At 51.3% G+C, this 27789-nt stretch overlaps 3 protein-coding genes across 5 annotated transcripts; 2 read left to right on the top strand and 1 right to left on the bottom strand.

The window, feature by feature from the left end:
- The first annotated feature begins 12369 nt into the window (after positions 1-12369).
- Positions 12370-13392, top strand: LOC119230732 (uncharacterized). The gene is made up of 4 exons (XM_037492173.1): positions 12370-12431; positions 12726-12793; positions 13019-13078; positions 13218-13392. The coding sequence occupies exons 2-4, from the start codon at positions 12747-12749 to the stop codon at positions 13363-13365; spliced, it is 255 nt and encodes an 84-aa protein (XP_037348070.1). The 5' UTR covers positions 12370-12431; positions 12726-12746; the 3' UTR covers positions 13366-13392.
- A 2705-nt stretch (positions 13393-16097) lies between these two features.
- Positions 16098-26629, bottom strand: IL11RA (interleukin 11 receptor subunit alpha). Of its 3 annotated transcripts, none has more exons than XM_037492170.2 (13): positions 26482-26629; positions 23477-23576; positions 23110-23170; positions 22288-22457; positions 22061-22175; positions 21874-21906; positions 21622-21788; positions 20812-20975; positions 19852-19993; positions 19461-19580; positions 19243-19339; positions 18918-19000; positions 16099-18552 (listed from the first exon to the last, which is right to left on the bottom strand). In XM_037492170.2, exons 2-13 carry the CDS (start codon positions 23574-23576, stop codon positions 18536-18538), a joined length of 1269 nt encoding a protein of 422 aa, XP_037348067.1. In that variant the 5' UTR covers positions 26482-26629; the 3' UTR covers positions 16099-18535. The 3 variants fall into 3 exon arrangements, with proteins under 3 accessions (XP_037348068.1, XP_037348067.1, XP_037348065.1); XM_037492168.2 differs by lacking the exon at positions 26482-26629 and adding an exon at positions 24729-24850; XM_037492171.2 differs by lacking the exons at positions 18918-19000; positions 26482-26629 and adding an exon at positions 24729-24851 and having other exon boundaries at positions 16098-18552.
- CCL27 (C-C motif chemokine ligand 27) lies at positions 17060-18039 on the top strand. The gene is made up of 3 exons (XM_037492172.2): positions 17060-17457; positions 17584-17716; positions 17892-18039. The coding sequence occupies exons 1-3, from the start codon at positions 17388-17390 to the stop codon at positions 17995-17997; spliced, it is 309 nt and encodes a 102-aa protein (XP_037348069.1). The 5' UTR covers positions 17060-17387; the 3' UTR covers positions 17998-18039.
- Positions 26630-27789: the final 1160 nt, after the last annotated feature.

Here is a 27789-nt window from a genome sequence, read left to right as displayed (position 1 = left end):
TGACTGAAACACATTGAATAGAGCAGTGGGAGAGATAGGAGAGGTCTGCTGTGCCATGTGGGCAGCTCCCTGGCCAAGGATCGAACTTGTGCCGCAGGGCTGCAGACAGCTTCTTAGGTTGCGTCTTAACCCCTTGCGCCACCAGGGAGGCCCAAGAAAGGTGTCTCTCTTCCTCTTCTTATAAAACCACAGTTCTACCAGATTATGGCTCTATCTTCATGACCTCATTGAAACTAAATCACTTCCTTTAGGCACTGTCTCCAGATACAGTCACATGAAAGGTCAGAGCGTCAACATATAAATTCCGAGGAGACAATACATCTCATAGCAAAATCCATTCTAAATCCAAGATCTTGACGTAATGTCCATGCCTCCTCTGGTTTAGTTATATCATCTCTCTATTCTGCAATACCTAATATCACAACCAACTCACCTGCTTAGTCAGGATAGGCTGGGTTATGCTGCAAAAACAAATAACACCCAATCTAAGAGGCTTAACACAACAAAATTTTATTCATCATTCATACCAAGTCTGCTCTGGGTATAGGCAGGTCTCTAGCATAGCTGTACTCCATGTGGTAGCTGAACATTCCAGGGTGCCTTGATCTTCTGGCATGCTCCTTCATCTTAACACATTTCCTTGATCATTCCAGCCAGGGAAAACAGAGTTTCCTTGCTTAACTACTTCTATCCACAAATGACACATGCCACTCCGCACACATTGGTCACACTGCATCACACGACTATGCCAACTACAGGCAATGATTGCCAGAAGAAGTAAATCAGGATCTTGGTGAGTAGCAGGACCTACTACAACAGCCTATGTTCAAGGATAAAATAAAGCATGGTTAAAGAAAATGAAAGTCAGTTAAAGAGAGAGACATGTCACAACTAGGAAAGAAATATGAATAAAAGGTCTAGTCTTCTGTTTTGAAATTGGTCCTGGGATTGAGCTAGCATTCATTATTTCCTTCTTATACTAGTTTTCTACTATTTGTGACAAATCACGCCAAATTTAGAGACTTCAAATAACCAAGTTTTATTATCTCACATTTTCTGTAGATAAGCAGCCCAGGTCTGTGTTGACTTGGGTCCTCTCTCAATGTCTCAGCAAGCTGAACTAGGATGTCAGCCAGGGCTGCAATCTGATCTCAGACTTGCTATGCTCTTCAAAACTCACTGGGTGATAGTGGTTGGACTAAGGCTCTCAATTCCTAGAGCTACCTGCCACTCTGCCTGCTCTATGGCCCTCTCAACATGGCAGTTTGCTTCTGAAAGACCAACATGAGAGCATCTGATGCTGCTTATTTCTTATCTCTATATTAGTTTTTAAAGGGGTCACCTGATTAGGTCAGGCCCACCCAGGGTAATCACTCTTTTGACTAAATGATTGGGAACACTAATTACATATGCAAAGTCCCTTCATCTTTGCCATATGGCATAACCTAATCACACAAGTGTTCTCATCATAATTACAGGTCAGGAGGTCAAAGGGAACCCTTCAAAGGAAAAAGTTTACACAGGGCATGTATCCAAGAATCTCAGAATTCTGTTGACCACACTTCCTCTATGACTTATTCCCTTTACCTCCAACAGGCACTTCAACTGTTGACATCTTATAAGAGCTAAGAGACCCAAGGAATATTAGCTCGTGATGGTACTGCCGGAGTAAGGTTTAGTGTTATTCCATTACTTTGACCACTGGGCATGCAATTATTAGTAGGTGCCCAAGTAATCCAGGTACTACCTAGGTGGCGTCACACTCCTCCACAACCCCATTAGGTAGCAGCAGCCTTATTTCCCCCCTCAAGAGTCAGGATCAACCTCCCATGCCGATGAAATAACTCATTTCACCCTGCGGCATGAGAAGCTCAAGACATATTGACTTGGAGTAGGCATGCTGCAAGTGTAAGCAACCTGCTGACCAAATTGGTACAATTTGGCAATCAGTCAGGTACTTCAAACACCACTAAGTCAGCTGAGTTCAAGGGCTGAGTAGAGACTGGCACTGCCACTGCCTTTAGTTTCTGCTCCCAATTCAAGGAAACCACTCCCCTCCCAGGAAAAACAGACAATAAATTATCTACTCACTAGAAAATGTTTCTTCTCCACTGTTATTCAGACCACCCTGAATAGAGTTTGTTTTTTTTTAAGATTTATATATTTATGCATACAAGAGCTGGGGTACAGGCCAGAGATGTGAGGGGTGAGAGCATTCACCAGAGACAGAGTGGGGAACAGAACAGGCAGACTGACTGAAACACACTGCTGAGGGGAGCAGCGGGCGAGTCAGGAGAGGTCTGCTTTGCCATGTGGGTTTCTCTCTGGCCGGCCAGGGATCAAACTTGTGCTGCATAGGCTGTGGAATCCTTCATAGTGCGGTGCTTAACCCCTTGCACCACCAGAGAGGCCCCCAAATAGAGTTTTAATGCTCAAATGATCCACCCCAAGCTAGCCCAAGTAAATTATTCAGAACCATACAAACTGACTCCAAAATGGCCTTATGGGACCATGGTCCTAGGGAAATGTCCATGGGCCATGGCTATGGACCAAGGAAAAGGGTGGTTATGACTTGGAGTATGCATGCTGCAAGAGTAAGCAACCTGCTGACCAAGTTGGTACAGCATGGCAATCAGCCAGGTACTTCAAACACCACTAAGTCAGTTGAATTAAAGGGCTGAGCGGTAGAGACTGGCACTGCCACCGCCTTTACCACCACCACTATCAAAATGACTTCCCTATTGTCATTAGCTCCAATTTGTAGACCCAAGGGTGTATCTGACTGGCTAAACTAGACCACAGGCCCCCTCCCTAGCTGCCCTAGAGACTGAAAATGTGAGTGTCTGGCCTATTGGGCATTTATGTGAAAAGGACATTCAAATGCTGGTCAGTCAAAAACAACAAAAGCCTGCTACAACAAACAAGTAAAATAATTTCACAACGAATGTTACGAAAGACACAATAAAAGGAACTAAGAAAGATTAAAAAAAAAAAAGAGGAGAGGGCACTGACATGTCTTCATTTAAAATGGGGTAGCAAGGGAGGGACTCTTTGGGTAGGTGTGATATTTAAGCTAACACCCAAAAGAGAAGCCAGTCATTCAAGGAGAAAAGGCGAGAATGGCTGGAGCATGGTGGGCAGAGAAGAGAAAAGACGGTTCAGATGAGGCAGGACAGGGAGACTGGGGGTACCGTGACCTGAGTCCTTGCAGGTCACAAAAAGGAGTGTGGGTTTTTTATTAAGAGTGGTAAAAGAGGGCCTCCCCGGTGGTGCAGTGGGTTAAGCATAGCACTGTGAGGCTGTCCGCACCCTCTGTAGCGCCGGTTCGATTCCCCACCCTCTCCTGCCTCACCCACTGCTCCCCTCAGCAGTGCCCTTGGTCCCTCTGCCTGTTCCGCTCCCCGCTCTGTCTCTGGTGAATTATTTTACCCTCCCACGCCTCTGGCCTGTATCCCAGTTCTTTTTTTTTTTATATAGGTTTTTTTTTTTTTTATAGAGGCATTTTTTTTTTATTTGTTTGTTCGTTCGTTTTGTTTATACACGCACTGGGTACAGTCAGAAGCGCGGGAGGGTGAGAGAATTCACCAGAGCCAGAGCGGGGAGCAGAGCAGGCAGAAGGACCGAAGTACACTGCTGAGGGGAGCAGCGGGCGGCAGGAGAGGTCTGCGCGCCATGTGGGACCCTCCTCTGGTGGCTGGGGAGCAGCCGGGGATCGAACCGGCACTGCAGAGGTCGCTGGCAGCTTTGCAACCCAGCGCTCAACCGCTGCGCCACCGGGGAGGCCCTGTATCCCAGTTCTTGTATAAATAAACAAATATTAGAAAAAAAAAAAAGAGTGGTAAAAGATTTTTGGGCTGCCCTGGTGGTGCAGGGGTTAAAAGACAGCGCTATCAAGCTACAGCCAGCCACTGCAGCATGAGTTTATTTTAGTAGCCTATTTCAGCAAATCTACCTATAATGCTCCCCACTCTGGTGAATCCTCTCACCTCTTACACCTCTGGCTTACACCCCAGTTCTTGTGTGCATTAATAAATAAATCTTCAAAAAAAGAGAGCGTGGTGAAAGATTTCATCAGAGGGGCGGCCTCTCATGAGCAGTTTAAGATCCTCCTGTATGTCTAGAAAATGGATTGTATAGGGAAATGGGAAGTGAGCAGGTGCTTCCAGTAGTCCAGGAGAGAAAAGCTGCTGGCCTGACCCAGGTGGTGGCAGTTGGAAAAGAGAGTTCTAGGCCTACTTTATGAAACAGAAAAATGGGTTGAGATGATAGATTATACCTGGGGCCTGAGGAAAAGGGGAAAACCAGGATGACACCTGGATGGTTGTGACATTTCCTGTGATGGATGACTAGAGGAGACAAGTCTGAAGGGAGATGCTGGGAATCAAAAGTTTGGTTGGAAATAAACCCTGTGTGAGAGCCAAGAGGAAATCCCAGAAAGGCAGTTGGCACTTCAGGCAGGTCTGTGTGGCATCCCTGGCTCTTCTACCTGGTTCATCCCTTACTCTAGTTGGGCCCCAAGTAGTGGGCTTTCTACCTCTGCTTCTGGATTCTGTGCCTCTTTTGCAGCCCCACTGCTACAGCTCAGCTGTGACTTCAGCCTCCCTCCTCTGGCAGCTCCTGGGGGGTCCACAAGGTTCAGCTCAGGAATGTAGATCTGACCAGAACTCCCCCATTCCACTGTCCCCCTACACATGGCCTCTTACCAGTCATCCTTCCGAGCTCACCCACACTGGATTAATCACAAATCCCTGCGCTTCCGCTGAGCTCTTGTGCTTGCTGTGCATTCTGCCTGAAAAGACCTCCCTTCTAACCCATCCTCAAGATTTTGCAGAGCTCCCACCTCCATGCAGCCTCCCCTACCTTCCTCTGACCCTGCAGGGCTCCACATCTTCAGCTATATAGGTCACCTTAGTTTTGAGATCCGAACCCCTTGTCACCTGAGCTGCTCCTCAGCAAGCTCAAGCCAGGTTCAGGAACCCCAAGACCCAGAGTGGTCCAAATTGCAGGGAATGAAGAAAAGAGGGTTTTCGGGAAACCCTGGCAGTGGCATTACTTCAAGTTCCAGAGGGCAGGAGGCAGGAAAGGGTGTACTATTGCTCAAGAGGCCCCCTCCCATCCTGATGTCCTGTCTCCTCCGGAAGTCCTATGCAATGTTCCACCCACACTTGGGACTACAAAGCCAAGCTCTGGCCCTCTGGCTGGGTGAGAACAGTCTGGATCTGGACACAGGGTTTGGAGAAGAATGGGATATGAAGCAGACCCCCTCCCAGGATCAGGGACTTTCAGGGGCTGAGTCATCCGGTTTCTTGATCATTTCCAGCTCCTTCCTGGAAGCAGATAGCCCCCATTTCTTCAGGCTAGAACTCCCCCCTTTCACAGCCCAGGAACCCCATATTCTCTTTTCCACAGGGGCTGGATGCCCCCTGCCGGCCTTGCGAAGTTGAGAGTCACAAAGGGATGGAATGAACAAGGAGCCAGAACACACAAACGCAAGTGCCACCTGCATATGTCCATACCCATATGGACACATGCATGCAGACATATAATCAATCACATAATCACTCATGCATCAAAGACATATCATAGACACTGGATCATAGTCCAGACCTAAGGACACAGACAGCACACATACATAACACACACAGTCATGGCATACAAACACACATAAACACAATCTGTTGTCCTAGAGAAGGGTATTTGGGAAATATAGGTTGAAAATTCAGGGGCCTCCCTAGTGGCACAGGCGATTGAGCACAGAGCTGTGAATCTGTCAGCGGCCTCTGCAGCACCAGTTCAATCCCCACCGGCCTCGGAGCAACCCACATGGCAAACAGACTTCTCCTGTCTCGCCCACTGCTCCCCTCAGCAGAGTGTTTCATCGGTCTGCCTGTTCTGTTCCCCGCTCTGTCTCTGGTGAATCCTCTCACCCTCCTGTGTATCTGGCCTGTACCCCAGTTCTTATAAAAATAAAATAAATATTTTTTTAAAAAAAAGGAAATTCAGGGCTTCCTGGTGGTGCAGGGGTTAAAGCGTTGTCAAGCTATCTCCAGCCACTGCAGCACGAGTTCAATCCCTGGCCAGGGAGCAGCAACCCACATGGCACAGCAGACCTCTCCTGTCTTGCCCTCCTCTTGCTGCTCCTCTCAGCAGTGTATTTCAGTAGATCTGCCTGTTTGCTCTCCACTTGTCTGTGGTGAATCCTCTTGCCCCCCACCTCTGGCCTGTACCCCAGTTCTATGTAAAAATAAATAAAATCTTTTAAAAAGAAAAAAGAAAATTCATCTGGAGAATAAGGTGCTCTCTTGGGTGGTGGACTTAATAAGAGGATGGCTAAAGTGCTTCCAGACCTCCATTAAGGGGCCTGTTAACTAGACAGCCCTTTGTTTTGCTGAGCCCTACAGTGTTTTAGGTTTGGAACAATGTAGATAAAAGTTGGGGCAGAGCTATTAAAATAAGAAATTTGAAGCTTGTAAGAGGCTAAAGCTTATTCTTAGAAGCTGGACTCCTAAACTCAGCAAGCCAGGCTGAGCTGTCTTCACTGCATCCCGAGATACTCTTAAACATTTAAAGAGGCCTCCTGATACTTGTAATAAAAGGAAGGTGGTGAATGAGGAAATGAGATGGCCCTAACTCTCACTGAGTGCTCACTGTCAGTCAGACACATTTGGCCCTCACTAGATACACATTATTCCTATTTAACAGATGAGGAAACTTTTGGAACAGAGGGAGCCTATTCTGTCCAAGGTCATAAAGTCAGATTCAGACAGAAGAGTTTGAGTATAACAACCTGTTATTTCTATTACTTAGTAATGACAAGTGCAAGACATACATGTTTCCACTCTATTCTCAGGCTTCTAACAACAGATCACATATTTATTCCCCATTGATCCAGAGCAGGGATTGGCAAACTATGGTCCGAAAACCAAATTTAGCCTGCCACCTGTTCTTATAAAGTTTTGCTGCAATACAGCCATGATTAATCATTTACACATTATCTGGAGCTACAACATTTACCTTTAATCATTTACACAGTTCTGGAGCTACAACAGCAAAGCTGAGTGAACGGTCATTACAGAGACTGTGTGATCAGCAAAACCTTAAATATTTATTGTCTGGACCTTTACAGAAAAAGTTTTCCAATGCCTGATCTAAACCCAGCCTCAGAATTGGATTCAGCCAGTGAGACAAGATCTATCGCCTTCAGTACGTTGGCATTAAAGGATGGGCAACTAATTAAGTGAATGGGATGGGTGGATGGATGAATAGATGGACGCATGGACATACATAGCTAGAACATCAGTTTTGCTCCAAATACCAATGTTCTGCCATTTATAAGCTGGAAACCTTGGGAAAATTAACTTTTCTGGGTTCTAGGTTCCTTACCCATGAAATGGGATATTACAGCATTATCATCCAGGACTATTTCTGTTGCAAATCACAAAAACCCAATTAAAAGTAGTTTAAGCAAAAAGATAAATTTGTGATATAACAGAACAAGCTCCATTAAGATTTAGTTTACTTGAATCCTGCTAAGAGTTTAAATGATGTTATCTCTATCTCTTAACTTCTAATTCTTTCTGTGTGGGGGCCTCATTCCTGTTACAGACAGGCTCTTCACAATAGCATATCTGCTATTATGGCCACTACCAGCCTTAAGTCTAAATTTTTATAGTGGGTGGCATTATTTTATTTATTTATTTATTTGTTTGTTTGTTTGTTTATACAAGCACTGGGTACAGTCAGAAGCACGGGAGGGTGAGAGAATTCACCAGAGCCAGAGCAGAGAGCAGAGTAGGCAGAAGGACTGAAGTACACTGCTGAGGGGAGTAGCGGGCATCAGGAGAGGTCTACGCGCCATGTGGGACCCTCCTCCGGGGGCCGGGGAGCAGCCGGGGATCGAACCGGCGCCGCAGAGGCTGCGGGCAGCTTTGCAACCCAGCGCTCAACCGCTGCGCCACTGGGGAGGCCCGGGTGGCATTATTTTTCCTAACATCTCTAGAAAAGCTCTGATCAGCTGCATGTGTGACACATACTTGGCTTCCCATTACATTACGGTGGCCAGGGAACAGGGTTCTCTGAGCAGAGCACGGTGGTTGACAGACCCAAGACCACATGAAGTGGGGGAGAAGTTTTCTAAGGGAACCATTAAAAGTACAGAAAAGTATCTGCACAAACAAAAACATTTCTCATAGCACTCTACAGATTTGTCATGAGACAATGAATTTAAAGCATTTAGCATAAAGCATATGGCTGAAGCATACGTTTAACCATTGTCCAGTTATTAATGTAGCCATTCATCCACTTACCAGTTATGGCACTTAAACATCAAATGTTAATTATTACCATCACTGATAAATACATGAATAGATACATCAATAAGTGAGTTCATTATAGAGAATTATTGAATCTGAGAAGGGTTTGTGAGGCCTCCTGGTGTTTCAAGTGATGTCGTACATCAATAAATGGATAATGGTTAAACATGGATGAGTAAGTAGAGAGGAAGATATGAAAAGACTGATGTGCGCAATTCTAGTTGGACACTGACCACTCAGAACTGTCAGATGGGCATAGTCCTCAACAAGCCTGCCCCAAACATGAGTGCCAGTCACAAGTGGGATCTTTAGGCCACTACATCTATGACCAACTGGCTACAACTGCAGGAGGTTCCCACAACCCCCCTCTGATTCAATAATTCACCAGAATGAAGGCTCAGTCTCCCAAGACCACCTGATGTCAGTAGCAAGCCCAGACTATATACCCTGGGCCTCCGACTGACTGGCTACATAAATTAGAGATTCCCAAGGTCCCCTCCTCAGATTTGATTCATTTGCTAGTGATTCTCAGAACTCAGGGAACCCATTTACTCACTAGGTCACCAATTTATTGCTAAGGATAAACAGGAACAGCCAGATGGAAGAGATGCATAGGGAAAGGTGCGGGCAAAGAGCAGGGAGCCTCCATGCCTTCTCCACACACCTTCTCCCCAAATCTCCACATGCTCACAATCCAGGAAGCTCTCTGAAGCTCCTCCTTTTGGGAGGTCTGGGGTGAAACTGGAAGGTCCAACTCTCTCACTCCAACTTAGTGTCCCAAAAAATTACCTCATTAACATAAAAAGGCACACCTTTATCATTCTGAACACCTAGGAAATTCCAAGGTTTCAGGGAGCTGTGAGCCAGAAACTGTGGATAAGGAATAAGGACCAAATATGTATGAAAAATATATTTTGGTCATTTGAATAACTAAATATTTCTTACAAATCATAATACCACACCATGTTTTCACCAACCAGGAACTTCCATGAGCTTTGGTGTTCAGAGTTTTTATGGAGATGTCATTATATAACAGTCATGATTGGACAGTTGCCACATCACCAGCTCTCCTTCCCTCCCTAAAGGTCAGGCTGGCTCTAAGTCCCAACTCTCTATCACGTGGTTGGTCTTTCTGGTGACCAGGCCCCATCATACCATCTCATCTCTCAACATAAACTCAGGTGTGATCCAAGGGGCTCATAAATAAGAAAGGCATTCCTATCACTTGGGAAATTTCAAAGACCTAGCCTCCCTCTCAAGAACCAGGGACAAAGTCAAATTCTTTTTTTTTTTTTTTAAAGATTTATTTATTTATTTATACAAGCACTGGGCACAGTCAGAAGCACGGGAGGGTGAGAGAATTCACCAGAGCCACAGCAGGGAACAGAACAGGCAGACTGACGAAATACACTGCTGAGGGGAGCAGCGGGTGCGGCAGGAGAGGTCTGTTGTGCCATGTGGGACCCTCGCTAGGGATCGAACTGGCGCTGCAGAGGCTGCGGGCAGCTTTGCGGCCCAGCGCTCAATTGCTGCACCACCAGGGAGGCCCTAGTCAAATTCTTTAGGATACAACAGAAGGGAAGAAATTTCTGAACATAAAAAAGGAAAGCTTCAGGAAGCTATGAATAGGAGATAGCCACCATCTCACACAGGCTTACAAAGGCACCCTCACGTCACTCTTCTGTTCCCCTCTCCCATCCAGCCTCACACACAGTCTTGCACAAATTCCACACAAGCAGGTCTCCTGCCACCCACACACTTGCTGCTCTCAGAGTCTGCCCATTTGTCCATCTCTATCCATCTCCATGGCCTCTTGTGCAGTCCCGCTCCTCCTCAGCATACGGATTAATTGGTGCCCCTGCAAAGGGAAGGGGATAAAATGGTAAAGTGAAGTCATCGCAAGAATCAGTGCATTGGTCTCAAGTGAAGGAGACTGAGTTCCGGTCAACATTCAGGTCCAAGTGTATCTGTGAACATGAGAGTGTACATGTACCAAATGGCTGTTCCGTTGTGAGTGTGCCTTCCTGTGTAAATGTGGATCTAACTGCATTACATTTATTCCTATGTGGCGTGGGGTGGGGGTGGGAGGGTGTGCGATGCAGGTGTTCCTGTTTCCTGTGCACCAGTGTGTGCACTCTAGCTGTTCTATGTGTATCAGTGTTTGATATCCTAGGGCCTCTGGCTGCCCTTTGTGCTAGAGGCTCTGTCTCCCCTAGCCTGAGCTTCCAGAAAAGGAAGAGGATGGAGTATGAGGGTGAGGGAGAGAGGAACACAGGTTTCCTGATTTCCAGTCATGGGTGTGACCTTCCCACCTATGGTCCCTCAAACCTAATGTTAACACCAACCCTCGGCTCTGAGAGCTGACAACTCTGAAGACTTTGTCTCTTGATGAACCAACATCCCAATTCCTGGGAACATTTCTGGTGCCTTTTTGTTCCATCTCCTCCTCAAGGATGGTCACAGGGTACCATAGCACGGTGAGTAGGCTCCTCCCTCCCAACCACCTCCTCCACCACCTGGATTACACTCACCATCTCATTTCTCATCTCCTGCTGAGTCCTCCCCACAAATAACCCACTAAAACAGGTTCCTATACGTGATCCTCAGCTTCTGGGAAGCTGTGTTCCAGTGCTGTTTTATTCTTTCTGACTCCAAGCTCACCATGCTGAAAGGTCATCAGCTCTGAGCACCCCCAGACCAGCCCTAGGTGAACCACATCATCTGGAGACTGCAGAAGAACTCTACCAAAGCAAGCCTGACCCTCCCTAGCCTGACCTCCTCCCTCTGAGACCCTGCCCAAGACCCCAGCCCATGACCTTGCCTGACCTCCCTCCCCCAGAACAAGCACCACAGCAGCCAGCACACAACTGTCCCAGAAGGAGCCCTGTGTCTGAGTGAGGGGATGTGCATCACCATGGCCCTGAGGAACCACAGACCTGAAGGGAGGACCAGCCCTCCAGCTCCTTGGCACCAGACCTGAGCCTGCCGGGCAGGTCCCGAGGGATCAATGTGATTGTGAGTGTGGTGTGGCAAGACCTTCTCCACATACCCAGATGGCAAAGCTTCCAGTAACGCCCAACTGGCACTCACAGATCTGTCAGTCATTTGTCCATCTGTGGTCCAGGCAAGGGAAAACAAGTATGAGAAGAGGATGGGAGGCGAGGGGAGGGGGGTAGGCATATCCAGTATCCACACTTGAGCTGGAGAAGTTTCAATTCACTCATTTCTGGTCACTCTCCCCTAGAGTCCAGCCACAAGCTCTCTTCCTCCCTCCCCAGCCAACTGGGGCAGCTATTGCTAATCTCCCACATGGATCAGTTGCTCTTTCTGGGCTCTACCATAACACTCTCTACTTCCCCTGCCAGTCTGCTACGTTTATTATGATCATCTCTTTCCATCCCTCCATCTCCAGCCCACATGATACGCTCTCTGAGGGAAAGACAGCCTGTCTTCATTACTGCTGTATCTCCACGCCCAGCACATAAGTGACAATAAACATTTGCTGTCTGAATGCGTGTAGAAACAAAAATCCCAGGCAGGTAGGGCTCAGTTCAGAGGGAGGGCTGTAACCCTCTGGCGATTAAAGGACTAGTCCACCGCCACTCGGCCAACAGGTATTTCTGTAACCTGGTCTGCCCAGACTGGACTCTCTCCGGACGCCTAACCCTCCTTATTCCGGGGTCATACAAGTGAACTGGAGCAGACAAAAAAAGGCAAATGAGCAGGGCAGAAGCCAAGAGGCGACTGGAAATCTGCACTGGACAGGGCCCAAAGTTCTCTTCTTGCTGCCTGGCGCCCAGATGTCCCCCTCCCAGGGTGGAGATCCCAAATCTAACCCCATCCGTGCAAAGGAGGGGCCTGTGCCCCGCATCTTAATAATAAACCCCAATTCCGGAGCTTCAGCTAGCTAGGGGTGCTGCAGGCGCTAGCTCCGCCCCTTCAAGTGACACTGACCCCGCCTCCACGCAGGCCGCTGGCCCCGCCCCTTCCGGGCACCAGGCGGGCCCCGCCCCTCCTGCGCGACGGAGTCCCTGTGACGTCACGATAACGGTTTGTTTCCGGGGCGGAGCCAGGGAGGGCGGGAGTTTAGGCTGCGCTGACCCCTCAGCCCCCCTCCAGGTGACCCCAGCCCCCGAAAACCCTCACCCGGGCCCCCAAATATCCCGGCCTCATAGCCACCGAGCCTCTCGCCCTGTCCCCCTGAATGTCCCAGGTCCCTAAAATGACCAGCCCCCCAATCCCGACGGTTCAGAGCCCCCCAAATCCTCAGCCCCACCCCGTGCGGCACCTGGGGCCCCCCCGGGGCGCCGGCCTCCGTTGATCAGAAAATAAACGAGACCGACCGGGCCTCAGCATGTCAGGGAAGGGCACCTGGGCTGGGGGAGTCCTTGATCCGATCCTGCCGCTCCCCAGGAGACGTTCGGAGCCCGGGACATGTCGGGATTGAGGCGATACGAAGTGGCGCTGGAGGCGGAGGAGGAGTGAGTGGAGGCGGGTTCTGCGGAGGAGGCGCCCGCCGCTGCGCGGGGGGGGGGGGAGGGCGCGAGTCCTCTGGGGGCGGGGGCGAGGGGCGGGGCCGGGGCGGGGCTGCGGAGGACCCGCCCCTCTGTGGGCGGGGCTTTCCGTGGGAGGGGCGCGGCCTCCGGGGGGCGGAGTCTCCGGGGTCAGCCCGCCCCGCCCGGCCCTGCCCTGCCCTCTCTCCGCAGGATCTACTGGGGCTGCTTCTACTTTTTCCCCTGGCTGCGCATGTGGCGGAGGGAGCGGAGGTGAGGGGCTCTGACACCGCGGCGGCGCCCGGGGCTTGCGCGAGGCTCAGTCTCGGAGGACGGATGGGGCGGGGGTCCGGGGTGGGGGGAATTCGGGGGCCTTGGCCCCACCCGACGGCCGTGTCGGGTCGCCCCGCAGCTCGGCGCACCCCCGGGAGCAGAAACTGGAGCCTCTGCGGGGACTGATGAGCTGTCTGTCAAGCGGCCTGGGCCCAGCTCCCCAGCGCTCGGGTCGCGGCCTCCCCCGCCGTCCCCCCCCGCCACTGCCCAGCCCGCCGGTGCATTAAAGATTTAAAGCCACTTGCTGCCCTCCTGACTCTGTCGCCGCTGCTGCTATTCGGGCTGGGTGCTCCTCCCCAGGCCAGCTGTTTCCTTACTTACAGAACCTCCCGCCGCCCTCTGACAGGGTGCCCTGCCTGCCACCGTTATTTCTAAGGGGCTCTCAACAGGATCACACCTCCCCATTGTTATTCGTGGCTGCCCTGCACTCTCTTCCCCCACTCCTCACACACACACCTCCATCGCTGTGACTTGCCTAAGGGAGGGCATCTAAATCGGTCTAGCCTGGTCAGCCATCCCAACTCTATCCCCACATTTGTGTTCTGCTGCCCCAGCTCTGCTGCCACCTTCCTCCTAACAAGGACTTTGCCGAGTATCTGAAGAATCAACTTTTCCCAGGAGTGTATCAAAAGAATTTTAAACCCAGAGTTGTAAGAAGTAGGTTGTGAGAGGAAGGAACAGTTTATATATGCCATCTCCCTCTGTCTGCCACAAGGGAGTGACTTGGAAGTGTGGGCGGTCTTTCTTGCAGGTAATACCCCAACTTCCAGCTACTCCAGTCTGATCCCTGGAATTTAGAGATACCTGACATCAGTACATCTAGTAGTTGTTCTTACCTCCCCAGGAGAACCCAAGGGCCAGTCCCTGCCACTACCTTCTGGGTTTTTTTTTTTTTTTTTGAAGATTTATTTATTTATGCATACAAGAGCTGGGGTACAGGCCTGAGTGTGTGTGTGTGTGTATTCACCAGAGGATTCACCAGAGACAGAGTGGGGAACAGAACAGGCAGATTGACCAAAGTACACTGCTGAGGGGAGCAGTGGGCAAGTCAGAAGAGGTCTGCTGCGCCATGTGGGTTGCTGCCTGGCAGGCTGGGGATCAAACTTGTGCTTCAGTGACTGAGGATAGCTTTAAGGGTTGCGTCTTAACCCCTTGCACCACCAGAGAGGCCCTGCCTTCTGTCTTGTCACCCAGTTGGCTTGAGAGTACTAATGGTCAGAGACTCCTGGGTGGGTCTGCTTTCAGTTAGGGACTGGCTACAACAGTAGAAAGGACACCATAGGATTAAAGACACAGCCTTGTGTGTTGGGGGATGGAGAAGGAGACAAGGTAGGAATCTAACTTTCAGCCTGGGATTGCCTCTGCTATAGCAGGTTGTGGCTGAAGAGAAGACTTGGCTCTATATTTGGAGAAACCAAAGGGGGGAAATGGATACATATTCAGATGAATTTGTTTCTTGCCTTCCTAGGTCTCTGGACTAAAAGTCCAGGAAAGACCATAAAGTGTGTGGCAAACAGCCAGCTAATGAAGAAGACCTGTGACAAGATGATGGTACCTCAATGGCTATATCCAAGCTCTGAGGCACAAGTCCAGACTGGAGGGTGGAAGAAAGAATTTATGGCCTCTGGTATTAGAAGTTAAAGGGAACTCCTTGAACTTCTTGACTCCTAGATCCAGAGGTCAAGTACAGTGACCTCTGGGTTGTGACCACTTTCATGAAAAGACCCAGGCTCTTGAGCCACTTGCTCACAATGTCTACATCAAGAACCCTTTCAAAAGTAGAGTGCCCTGTCCAGTCCTGGGCTACACCTCAACAATACAATGTGAGAAGACCTAGTGTCAATAAGAAAAACTCCAGGAAAGGGCCTTCAACCTCACCCTGGACAGGAGGGAGTAAAAATTCAAGCTGTTCAGACTGGGAGGGGAACTAGCCCTACACTAGGAGCTGAAGGTCCCCCCAATCGTCACAGCTCTGCAGCAGAAAGAGATGCCAGGGAAAAAGATATGAATCCCTGTCCCAAGAGCAGCCCTGTACCACAGGGGTAGCTCACCAAAGAGCAGGCTTCAAAGGCACCCCTGCAACAAGACAAGATCTGGATTACTGGGTTATGACTCAGCTTATGTTTCAAATGCCAAGCAGGATTGGAGGGCTAAAATCCCCAGATCAGGAGTAAGAGATTCTTCAAGGTGCCAGGGGACCTAAATTTAGCAGCTTGTCCCCACCCTAGGCAGTCCCCAGCTTCCTGGAAAGGACTGGAGGTGGAGGAGGAATTTTGACTTGCAGGGAGGGGGAAGAAAGGGAAGAGGGAAATAAATGCTTGGTATAGAATTAGGATGGAAGGCACAGGAAGGAGATGGGACTGGGGGGCTTTTGCAGGAGGATGGGATGCACAGGGTGCAGGGGTTGTTGATGTGGGCTTTCACTGGACGTTGGTGAGGAGGGATGTTCCTCCAAGCCCACAGTGGAAAGAGGCTAGAATTTGACTAGACAAAAGAGAGGTAATTGAGCTCTTGAGTCTTATGTCTCTAATAAACCAGTGATTGAGTCTTGGAACCCCAGGCCCCTGCTGGCAAGAGGCTGACATTCCTGGGACAGGACTAGGCAACAACAGGAAGATAAGATTTGTGTATTTTACCTGTTGACAGTAGTAACCTGGCACTAAAGAATTTTATCTTCCCTCACCTGGCCTCGTCTGGCTTCCTTCTTGTTCCATCTTCCTGGGAAAAGTAGTCCCTACCTCACCATCCCCAAGACACCCACGCAATACCACTAGCTTCTCACTCAATGTGGCCAGTCCCAGCCAAGGTCCCAGCCAAGACTTATCAGCCCATGGGTCTGTTTTAGGGACCCATTCCCATCAATTTCTCTTGATAAGGTAGGCAGGCTAGAGTAAGAAGTGGGGAAGGAAACATGAAGGCAAGTTGATGCTGGCCTGCCCTCTGCTCCCACCCACCCCATCACCCCTATAGAATCTGTGCTAATATGGATGTGTGATGGATGGTTGTGAAAACACAAATGTGTCGGAGTAGGGCTTTGAGTGCACTGGGCTTGTATGATTCTGATGTGGTTGTCTGGCCATGTGAGGCTGATGGAGTGACTGAAGTGTGACTATGAATGTGTAGCTAGGGGTGTGTGAGTGTGAATATCCATCATTGGGCGCCACTGTGGATCCTTGCAGTCACTGTACTGTAAGTCCCTGATGTGGAATCCCCAGGCCTCTTTGTTATCAGGGCTATTGTCTTGGTGCCCAGTGTTCCTGCTGGTCAAGCTAAAATGTAGAGTCATGCAGGGGCCTCTCACCAGGGCAAAAGTCCTGGTATGAGGCATATACTGGGAAACCAGTATCTGCTGAAAACAGCAGGCAGACTTTATGGCCAGATCAACAAGGTCAGCTAGAACACCTTAATTGTAAAGATTAGCAGAAAGTTAGATAAGAACAGGAATTAGAGATCGTGAGCTTTGATTATGGACAACTGTGGAGCTCCCCAAGCAATAGCCCCTGGTCACGCCACCCTAGCTTGCACCAGAGGGTGATGCATCTCCCACGCATGTGCATTACTCCATGTACTTCTTGCCCACCTTCTCTGAACCTGGTTCTAAATATGACACTGCCATAGATCCGGGCTGCACTTTTTTTTTTCTTTTTTAAGATTTATCTATCTAGGCATACAGAACTAGGGTACAAGCCAGAGGTGTGAGGATTCACCAGAGACAGAGTGGGGAGCAGAACAGGCAGACTGACTGAAATACACTGCTGAGGGGAGCGGCGGGTGAGACAGGAGAGGTCTGCCACACCACATGGGTAGCTCCCTGGCCAGCTGGGGATGGAACTCGAACTTGTGCTGCAGAGGCTGTGGACAGCATCACGGTGCTGTGCTCAACCCCTTGTGCCACCAGGGAGGCCCGGGGCTGCACTTTTTTTAAGTGGTAGCCCTTCTAGGCCTCTCTCTCACTTGGACTTTGAGTTGTCTTTCCTTCATCCCGCACCACTCCCAATGCTGCTGCCCCATGAGGTGACACCCTAAGCCCTAGCCCTCTCCTCAGCTTCTCTGCCCAGCTTAGGTGCACATGGGAAATGGCAGCCCTAGAAGAAGAGGGGCTCTGTGGATTGTGGCAATTAGGACCCAGGAATGCCACAGAATGAGCAACTGGTACATCTTCACCTGCCTCTGACTCACCTGGTGCCCCAGGGAACAGGCACCTAGATAAAAGGTAGGAGGGAGAGAGGGGAGTATCCAGCTAAGCAGCATGAAGGGACTCTCACCTACCAACAGCCTCCTGATGCTACTGTTGCTCCTGAGCCCAGACCATGGAGAAGGTGAGTGCTTGGGACCTGGATGAATGGGATGGAGGGGCTCAAGAAACCTAGCCTCCGGCTGGAGGGATTCTGATGGAGAAGTTCTGAATGAAAAGCCGCAGAACACATGGCGCCTTTGTCTCTTAGAATTGCCACTGCCTTCCAGCACTAACTGCTGCACTCAGCTCTACCGACAGCCTCTGCCAAATAAGCTGCTGAGGAAAGTTATCCGGGTGGAAGTACAGGAGGCTAATGGGGAATGCCACCTTCAGGCCTTTGTGTGAGTGCTAACCCCGTCCCTGATGCCAATCAGTCCCAACTGATGCCGATCCCAACCTCAGACCCAACTGCTAATTCTGCTGCTGACGCAGGTTTTCATTTGCCTTTGTCCTTAACCCTGGACCCTAACCTCATTCCCAAGCTACAACCATGACTTTGAACCTTTCCTTTCCCAGACTTCACCTGTCTCGGCGCAGCGTCTGCATCCACCCCCAGAACGGCAGCTTAGCCAGGTGGCTTGAGCGCCAAGGGAAGAGGTTCCGGGGGACTCTGCCCATATGAATTTGTGGCTGAAAAGGAAAATGGGTTGGGGCCCTCAAGAACCAAAATAATAAAGTAGCATTGTGAGATAGTCTCCAAGTGTGGTCTCCAAGTACTGTGCCCTCTCCTGAGAGCCCTGAATCTGAAGCTTAGAGATATGTCAATAAACATTCTCTTTATTCACACCTCCACGACCCCCACCAGGGGCAAAGCCAAGAGCCAAAGAGCCACACATACTCCCCATGCAACTACATACATACAGGCATGCAATGAACACACGTTCCCTGCTTTATCTACACATAGTCACCCACGAACACAGACATACACACCTACACACATTCTTCAGGGGGATCTCCAGCTCTGGGATGAAATCAGGGGCTCCGGCACCTTTTAGCTGGCAAGTTTGGCACACGGAGATTCACAGAAATGGGCTCCAAACAGAACATCAAGCTGAGATAACCCCCTCCGTGAGGATATATTGTCCTGCCTGGTTCTATCTGTCCATCCATCCACACCAGACAATGTTATAGGTGGAATCAGCTGAAGACTTGCTGGTCCTCTACAGGTTTGGCGTTCCTAGAAGCAGCAGGAGGCAAATAAGGAAGATAGTAAGTATGGATCTTGGCCCAGAATGATCTTAGCTGTGATCCAAGACACCCCAAGAATAAGGATGGATATCCAGGTCTGAGTCTAACATCCTGAAAATGAGGAAGGAGCCCATCTAGGAGCCCCAATACCCTGCAAGAGAGAACAGAAATCCAATTCTGAGCTCAGGGACTCAAAAATGAAAGCTCAATTCCTAACACAGACATCAAAAGAATGAAGAGATCTTTTAGCTCAGATTCCCAACATCAGGTGACTAGGGCACCTGGCTCTTAATCTAGACTCTCAAAATGAGGAACCATAGCTCCAAGTCCAAACCTCCTGTAAGTCCTACTCACCTGGAAGCTTGTCCACTGAAATTATTGGGGCCAAGAACCCAGGCTTTTGGGGTTCATCCTTCCCTCCTGGTCTCAGCCTCAGCCTGGGACATAAAAAGGCAGCTGTCCCTAACAATGTGGGGCATTTCAGTCCTCCAAAAGGGTTTATTAGTAAAGGCTCAGGAGAGGTATCAGCGAGAATCATGAAGATAGGGGTGAAGCTAGGGGAAGAAGTTCTAGATGCAGACAGGTTCAGTGGGAAATCATGAGGGGTGGGGATGGGGATGGTTTATAGATATCAGAGTGTGTGGAATCAGAGGCTGAGGGACCAATGGAAGTCACTTACCAGAGCCCCAGTGCCAGAGCCCCAGCTGCCAGTCCCAAGAAAGAGAAGATTCCCAAAGACGCCAGCACAGCCACCTGCTCCAGAGGGTCCCTATGATCTGGGTTAAGGAGGGGGGAATGTCACATGCCACTGTGAGAGCAAATCTGACCAAACTTGGTGACCCCTTCTATCTGGGGCTTTCTGTCTTCTACAACCCATTCCCATCTACTCAAGCTTACCAAGTGGCCGAGGGTCTGGCTGCAGGGAAGGCCTTGGAGGAGTGGAACTATCCTCCTGAGGCACCTCCTCTCGCTGTGTGTGTGGCTGGGCCCCAGCTGGCATCGACTTCGGCAGGGGCCCTGAAGGGAGATGACACCTGAGGAGAACTGCCAATACAGCTGTGCAGGGAGGGGGAGCTCGAAAGCTTCTGGGAATGCAGCCGGGGTAGAGGCTGAGAGGCAGGGCTTAAGTTAGATGGGGCTGCAGGCAATCAAGGCTGAAGCCTGGACCGCAATGCCACAGCTGCATGGGCCCGGCCTGTGCCAGGCTGCCAGCTCCCGCCAACACATCTAGCTGATAGGCACTGTGGGGTGGGGCCTCATTCCTTCTTCAGGTGGCTCTGTCTCTTACCACTGCTGGGAGTCCCCCAGGCCTCTGGGCTCCAAGCGCTCCAGGTGCCAGCGTCCAGAAAATCCCGGGCACTGACCCGCACTGCGTGGGGCAGCCCAGCCACGGCATCTGTGATCACCTCCTCCAATCCAGCTGGCTCCACCTGTGTGTGTGGAAGGGGGAGTGGGGTCGGGGGGGAACGGGAGATGATTTTCTCTGTTGCAAACTTGGAGCCTACCTCAGCCCCAGTTTGCAAAGAGTACCCTTCCTCCCAATCAACCTGGCAGAGCACGTGTTGTGACTCACGATGAGGTCAAGTCTACACTTTATGTTCGGAAGACAAACGGGCATAGTGGTTACACAGAACAGGCTGTGGCATCAGGTTGCCTGGGTTCAAATCTTGCTGCAGCCTTTAGTGGGTGACCTTGGGTCTCTCTGTGCCTTACGTTTTTTCATTTAAAATGGAGGTAAATACACCTAAATGAGATAATCCTGTAAAATGGGTTAACAAGGTCGCTGGCAGGCAGGCAGCTCTCAATAGATGTTGGTTATTATCTAAGGAGGCAGCTTCCCCAGAACTGATGCCAGCCAATCTCTGACATCTCCAGACATGGAAATTCACTACTACCCTCATCTAGATATATTCACTACTACCTCATCTAGATAAGTGTTTGATGAGGATATGCCTCTGGATGAAAGGCACTCCTTTTCCTGAAAAGTTATTTTTAAGAAGTCACTGCTGTCTTCCCATAGACAGGCTTACACCAGAGTTACAGCCCTGAAGGGCAAAGGCTGGATCTGTTGGTCCCCACTGGCACCCCAGCACCCAGCACCAAGCCTGGCCCACGGAGAGCACTCTGTAGGGGGAGGAAACATAGCTTTGGTGACCTGCCAGTGCTGGAAAGCCACACAGAACACCCGGGAACATGAAACCAGAGACAGGACCCACAGCCCCAGATGAGGACACACTCCAGGTCTCACCGTGGACCAGGCCGGATGCTGTGCTGGACGGTACTGCAGCCGAAACTTGAGCAGGAAGTGGGGCTGACGGGGCCAGGAGGCGGGGTACATCCAGCTGGCACGCAGGCGTCGGGGATAACCAGGTACTGACTCTACCCGCAGTCCCTGGGGAGGGTCAGGGCGCACTGACAGCAGTGGAGACACAAGTCAGGGCAGGTGACAGGTACCCATCCCTTACCCAGAACCTCTCAAGGGGAGGTGAGTGTGTGCCTAATGGCATCTGAATGAAGCACTTCCAAGGGAACTGGGGAAATCATAAGCTTAATCATCCACTAGGCTAAAGCGCAGTCATGCACATTATAAAATAAGATGAGATCTGGGGACACGTTTTTGAAATGTTTGTTGAGTGAATAAAAGAGTGGTTTTTCTTTCCATCCAAGGAAGAAGTTGAATTAGCCCAAATTCCAGAAGGGTTTTAATGTCACCCTTCCACACATAGAAAGGACATGAAATATGGCAGCCTTCACCACAGGGCCTAGAAGCAGAGAGGCAGTCCTGGGACCAGGCAGCCAGGAAGGACTTCTGGAGAGGGCTCTAGGGGCAGCCTCTAGGGAGTGTGCGCTGAGGTAACCCTGCCTCCTGAGCTCTGATCTCTGGCCTCTTTGGCTTCCCAAACTCCATATAGGCCATCTGTGTGATGAAAGGGGTCTCTACTAGGAGGAAACTGGGAGCTCTGGGGGGGAGTGTTCTGTGTTGGAATAGCTGTAGTCTGAGTTTATTTGGGGTCTCTGTGGTGAGGAAGTGGGGGGAGGTTCTATGGGCGATACTCACATATGCTCTGCAAGCTCACATCCAGCAAGCGTGTGCTGGCCCCCAGCGGGTTCACCTCAGTCACATTGATCCGGTACTGGCTCCAGAACTCTGCACCATGGACCACACAGCGGGCCGCCCCCGGGGGGTCCTGTGGGCATGGCCAAGGTCCTGTAGATGGACTCATCCTAGGAGGGAGGATGTGGTCTTGGGCTTTGGCAATGCCTATTGCCGTCTCTAGCTGGAGCTCCCAGCCTCTCCCTTATGTCCTACCTTTGACCATCAGCTCCCGGCACTGTCTTCTTCCTGGCAGGGAGGGGACCATCTGAGGTCAGGAAGGAAAAGAGGGTCCTCTCTCCCTCGCTGAGGCCTTCCTTGAGACCTCCATCCCTGCCTCCCATACCCACATTGTGCCAACACACCCAAATGTAGAGGCATACACACCCGATCATGCACACACCTGTAGGAGGTGAGGTAGCGGGTAGGTAAACCGCTAACCTGACTCGGACTCCAAGTGCAGGAGAAATTCTCATAGTCGGCTGCTTGACAGGAGACGACAGGGCGGGCTGGGGGGTCTAGAGACAGAGGGGACAGCTGGAGCCTATCCCAGAGGGCTACTCAGGGCCTGAATTCCCTCAGGGACCCTGCATCTCATCACTGCCACCCAAGACTCCCTCCCCAACTCACAGCCCAGCTGCAGGGTCACCATGCCCCCAAGTGCACCATCCAGGGTCCGGCAGATGTAGATGCCCTCGTCAGTGCTATCTGCCTGGGCCAGGACCAGTTTGTGCCCTAGTCCAGAGTCAGGTCCCTGGAGCAGTCTCGGCTCACCGTCCCGAAACCAGGACACCGGGGCCCTGATGACGTGATGATAGACAAAGCATAAGTCAGACCATGCCACAGGTCCCATTGGCTTCTTGCAATAAAACCCAAACTCCTTTTAAGCCGCTTTAGCAGTCCCTGGTGATCCAGCCCAAACCTTCCTTCCTACCTCTCCCCTCTCACCCACTGCGCTGATCTTTGGTCTTTCTGTTCCGCAGTGTTGTGCTCAGTCCCACTTCAGGGCACTTGTACTAGCTGTCCCTCTCTCAGGAATGCTTATACCCCTGCTACACATGGCTGCCTCTTTCCTCACCTTCAGAAATCAACTTCAGTGTCACCTCTTCAAAGAGGCCTTCCCTGATTACCAATAAAAAGTAATCATTCAATTATCCTCTTCCACATGCCTCTTTTGATTTTCTGCCCTGCAGGTATTACTACCTGGTAAGGTCCTTATTTGCTTATTATCTGTCTACCCCACTAGGAAGCAAATTCTGTATCCCAGAGCCCAGAACAGGCCAGTTACTTAGCAGGTGCTCAATACCAGTCAGTTGAAATTTTCTGTTGAATAAGGATGGTTTTGGGGCTAGGAACAGATAGAGAGGTACAGGGGAAGGACAAGAGGGGGCATAAGGACTGGGTGAGGCCAAGAAAGGGTCATGAGAGTCAGGGTGGTGGTGGGGCACTTACCCAGTAGTCACTCCGGGGCAACACAATGTCATGGACCTGCCAGGCTGCCCATACTGGACTCCTGTGAAAGGAAATTCTGAGGAAAGCCTCTTCCTTTCCCTCTCTCGCACCCTTCCCTACCCAGGCCCCCACTTTGTAAGAGGGACAGGGTTATGAGCAGACTTTTAAGCCATAGGTGGGGCTATTTGATCAAACCATCATGTTGTAATCTGAGTGAGAGGGAGGTCAGAAGACCCCTCTATCAGGGGGTTAGCTGCCAGGTTGGATGTCAGGTATTAGAAGTCACAGGTTAGGCCTGGGAAGGAGTCACAGTGAAGGCAGCAAGTCACAAGTCAGAGTTGGGGTCATAAAATAGGCTTCTTCTCACCTGGGGGGCCCCAGGCCTGGGGGCAGGGGGAAGAAGCAGACACCAGAGCTGTAGCCACGGCCACCAGGACCCTGCTCAGCCCTGAGCAACTGCTGCTCATCTGTGGGGAGAGAGGCAAGGTTAAGATCCCCTGCACCCCAAAGGGAAGGCTAAAGCCTGCTTCCTCCTCTCCCAAACTGGTGTACTGGGAGAAAAACTGAGGGACCAAGTCAGAGAGGGATAACAAAAATCATTGGGGGATCTGATCCAAGCGTGTATACACACACACACACATACACACACACACACACTCCATCTCAGTCCTGGGCTTAGGGCCCAGAACAAAAGCCGGAGGCAACAGACTGTGCCAACACCACCACCCTCCCTACACCACCCTTGGCGCCCACCCCTGGCACCAAGAGCTGGCACTGGCTCAATCACTCCTATCAACTCCTCCAATCCAGCTGTTGGGAATTCTTGTGTCCACCCCACCTGACCCAGGGCTAATCATTGCCTCTGACTGACACAAGGCAGCCTCTTCACCCTGGAGCAGGGGGCTGTCACTGGTGGGTCTGAGCCCATCCTGTACTCCTGCCATGAGGCCTGGCTGCCAAGCCTCTTCTCCTCTGGCCAGCTCCTTGCTCTGGCTACTTGGGCCACTCATTGGGCCTGACTCTGGAATCTTGTTGGTCCTGAGCCTGAGAGCCTGGATCGGGCTAGGGTGCAAGCTGAGGCTGCAGAGTTAAGCAGATCCAGATGCCCTGGCTGCTGCCAAAGGCTGGGGGCGGGCAAGGAGCCAGCAGATGGAGACAGGGTGGCGGGGAGGGGAGAGGAGGCTGAGAAGAGCAGGGAGCCTGCAGGGACAGGGCCCCCACCCCCACCCCCGAGGTGGGGGTCACATGCCCAAGAGATGCTCACGAATCAGGCCTGGGAAGCAGCGGGGTACAGTGAGGCAAAGGCTGGACTGGGGTAGCAGGAACTCAGAAAGGCTGAGAAGGAGGTAAGCAACAGTGTGTGTATGGGGGTTGGGGTGCTAGGAAAGAGGAATTCTAGATGGGGAAAGGCAGGAGGAGAAAGGCAATGGAGAAACAGGCATGGGGACAGGAGAAGGGCAGATGGGAGAGGGCCTGATGAGGGCTCCCGAAGAGAAAGTGCATTGACCCTTCCCCCAGTAGAGCAGAAACAGGGGTCTCCATGTGTCTGTGTGTCTGTCTGTGTTAGTGGCTCACCCCTGTGCCCCAAACCACATGTACCCTGTTCAGCCCCACCCTACCTCGGTGATCCCAGTGGCCGAATGTCCATGGCCTCCAGGACTTCCTCCCACCAGCTACAGCACCGTCTCAGCTCCACTCAGTTCTGGGACCCCAGAACCGTCTGGCTTCCCCTTCCCTGCCCCCGCCCCTCTGGGCCCTGGAGCTCAGCCACCCCTAGCCAGGCCCCCTCCCCCCTCCTTCCTCCTCCCTCCCCTCTTCCCACCCTCCTCCAACCCGAGGCCACGGTAAGAGAAGAGGCCTCCCCCAGTCTGGAAAGAAAGCCACAGGCACAGTTAGGGCCAGAGGAGGGAGAGGAGGTTGCTTGTGTCCCTGTCAGTGAGAGATTCCCTGTATTTTCACACAGCCAAACACAGCCACATTCATGCACGGGGTCACCAAGCACAGTCAACAAAAAGATACGCCTTGAACACACGTGGACACAATCAACTGAACAGTCAGACACATACTGGGGTTCCCTTTTCATTCTCCAGCAAATATTTCCTTAGGGCACAGCTGCCTGTGTTTCGAGGGGAAGGGAGGAGGCCCCAGGTTGGGGGATATAAAGAAAAGCCAGAGAATCTAGTTCCCCTTCCCCTGGATGTTCCAGCCCTTTCTTGCTTCTTCTCCTCCCCCTCCACTCTTTCGGCCCCAGCACCAGGAAATGCCTTTGGTCCCCTGGTGCCAGATACACAAGACTCACACTTACCCTTAGACCTGCATTCTCAGATACAGTCACACCGATACACTCAGAATCCTCAATCAGACTCAGACGCTTAGACTTCCACATACCCACACACTCAAGCTGACACACTTCTGCTCTCACACTGCCACACACAAGGATTCCACCCCTGGCGTGGGGACACAGCACTTCCCAAAAGCAATTCCTCCTTGTGGTTTAAGCCCCCTCTTCCAGGGAGCTCTCAGCAATGGCAGACCTGCATCTCACACTGTTGCAGGCACCCGGGTAGCCAAGATGCAGACAGACAGCAGAGGCAGGCACAGGGCACAGAGAGAGACAGAGATGCAGAGGTCTGGGAGTAGCAGAACTAAAAAGCAGATACACAGAGAAACCCAGGGAGACGAAACTGTGGAGAGACAGACAGAGATAACTCTTGGAAGACAGCAGTAGGAAGAGAAAAAGAAACAGAAATTGAGTCAAAGAATTAGAAAACAGGGAAAGGCAGACCAGTGACAGGAATTCTTAAACACACAAAAAAGGGGAAGCATGTGCTGGGGATGGATCTGTTAATGTTGGACACTAAAAAATGTCAGTCCCATTGGCTGCTGAAAACAACTCGACTCCCGCAGAGTCTAACAGTTAGGACACAGGATACACACACAGTTCAAGCTCACTCTCGCTCTGCTACTGCTTAAGTCACACACTGGCACACGCCAACCCAGCCACCCACTCTCACACTGGCAGACACAGCCTGAAACCCCACAGAGACCTTCCCAAAACACATTCCCTGATGTGGTCACAGGCCCTCTCACACACACAAACACACAACCAGACTCTCACCAAAAACTGCGCATCGACAGATACACACATAATCCCACACTGTGCAGCCACAGGCGGACGCAGTCACATTAGCTGACAGTTGCATCAAGTGACACTCAAAGTCTCACCCCTGACATGGTCACACACAGCTCCACAGTTACACACACTGACAGTCTGTCAGTCACTCAGAGGCCTTCATCTCTTTCACCCCCCCTGCCCCGCCTCCTCCTGGCAAGGCTTCCTCCTGTACACCCGCCAGACCCACCAGGCCTCACCTTCTGCGGCCGCCGCCGCCAGCGCCCTCTGCCCTCGCCCTCTGCCCCTGGCCTCTACTCCCTCCCGCCCTGGGGCCCCGCAGTTGGGGCGGCTCCACCCAGGCACCAATGGAAGGAGAGGGGTGATGGAGGGGGGGTTCTCGGCCCATTGGAGCCTCCAACTGCCAATCACCCCCCTCCACCCCCACCTCTGCCGGACACTTCCTGTCCTGCCCCGGACTGAGGAGCCTGCAGGGGATAGAGTCTGGAGCTGGATTCCTGGGTCCTTGACTGAAGTCTTGTCCTCCCCTGAGACCATGGGACTAGACGTTTCCAGATCTCTTACTGCTCCTGGCTGTCTGAAAATAAAGCCACAATTTCAGTGGCTCAGGAGGCACTGGGCAGGTGATCGGAGCTGAAGGTGCCCCTGACTCCAGATAAGAGAAAGGACTGGTGTAGGGCATTGGTCCTCAAACTTTGCTGGACATGGTGGTTTTAGAGCTGCCAGGCCATCCTCCATACCAATTAAATCAGAATCTCTGAGGGACGCACCTAGGCACCAGTACCGTTTAAAACTCCCCAAGTGATCGGAAAATACAGCTAATCAGAGGTCTAGGGTGAGGTGTGTATACATGTTCCTGTGTATGTGTCTTAAGAAACTAGCCACTCAGCCAGGGCTCTCGTCCACTGCCCAGTCACTGTGGGATCCCACGAGATGTGTATCATGTTTGTCTGAGCTGCCAGACCAGGTCAGCACTCCAAGACCCAGGCCCTTCCCTTCTAGGGTCTCAAGGAAGAGGCCTGGACTGGAAAGCAGGCAACCAGGTTCTCCTGGGCCAGGTCATCACTGCCCAGCCTGGCACGATTTTCCCTCCCAGAGACTTGGTTCCCTAGACAGAGGGTGGAGACAAAAAGCATCCTGGTCATGCTCACATTGCTCACCAGCCTTGCCACAAACCCAAACCTAAAAGCGTGAAGGACGCCAGGCAGTATCAGGTCTCCTGGGCTGCATGGTCTGTTGTTTCTGCACCCTCAGTCTTGCCAGGGAAAAATTTAGAGGAAAGGACTTGCCAGGGTCACCCCGAGAACCACCCACTGTTTCCAGGCCCTGAGGCTCCTAGCTTGGCAGTCCCTTTCTTACCAGAGCTGTTTTCTGTCCTGTGCAATGATTGGGACACAGGGGCAACAGAGGTGTGTAGAGCTTGCACATGCATGACGCATGTGGGGTCTGGAACAGCCATAGACACAAAGCCACGTACACGTTCCCAACCCACCCCTTCAGCCCCTGTGGGCTGGAACACAGTCAAGCTGCAGCCACTCACAAAGCCA

Source organism: Talpa occidentalis, unplaced genomic scaffold (assembly GCF_014898055.3).
Source record: "Talpa occidentalis isolate TD23 unplaced genomic scaffold, MPIMG_talOcc4v2.1 talOcc4.7, whole genome shotgun sequence".
Classification (NCBI taxonomy): Eukaryota; Metazoa; Chordata; class Mammalia; order Eulipotyphla; family Talpidae; genus Talpa; species Talpa occidentalis.
Note: the sequence above shows the minus strand (reverse complement) of the source record. Positions and strands in the feature narration are given on the sequence as shown.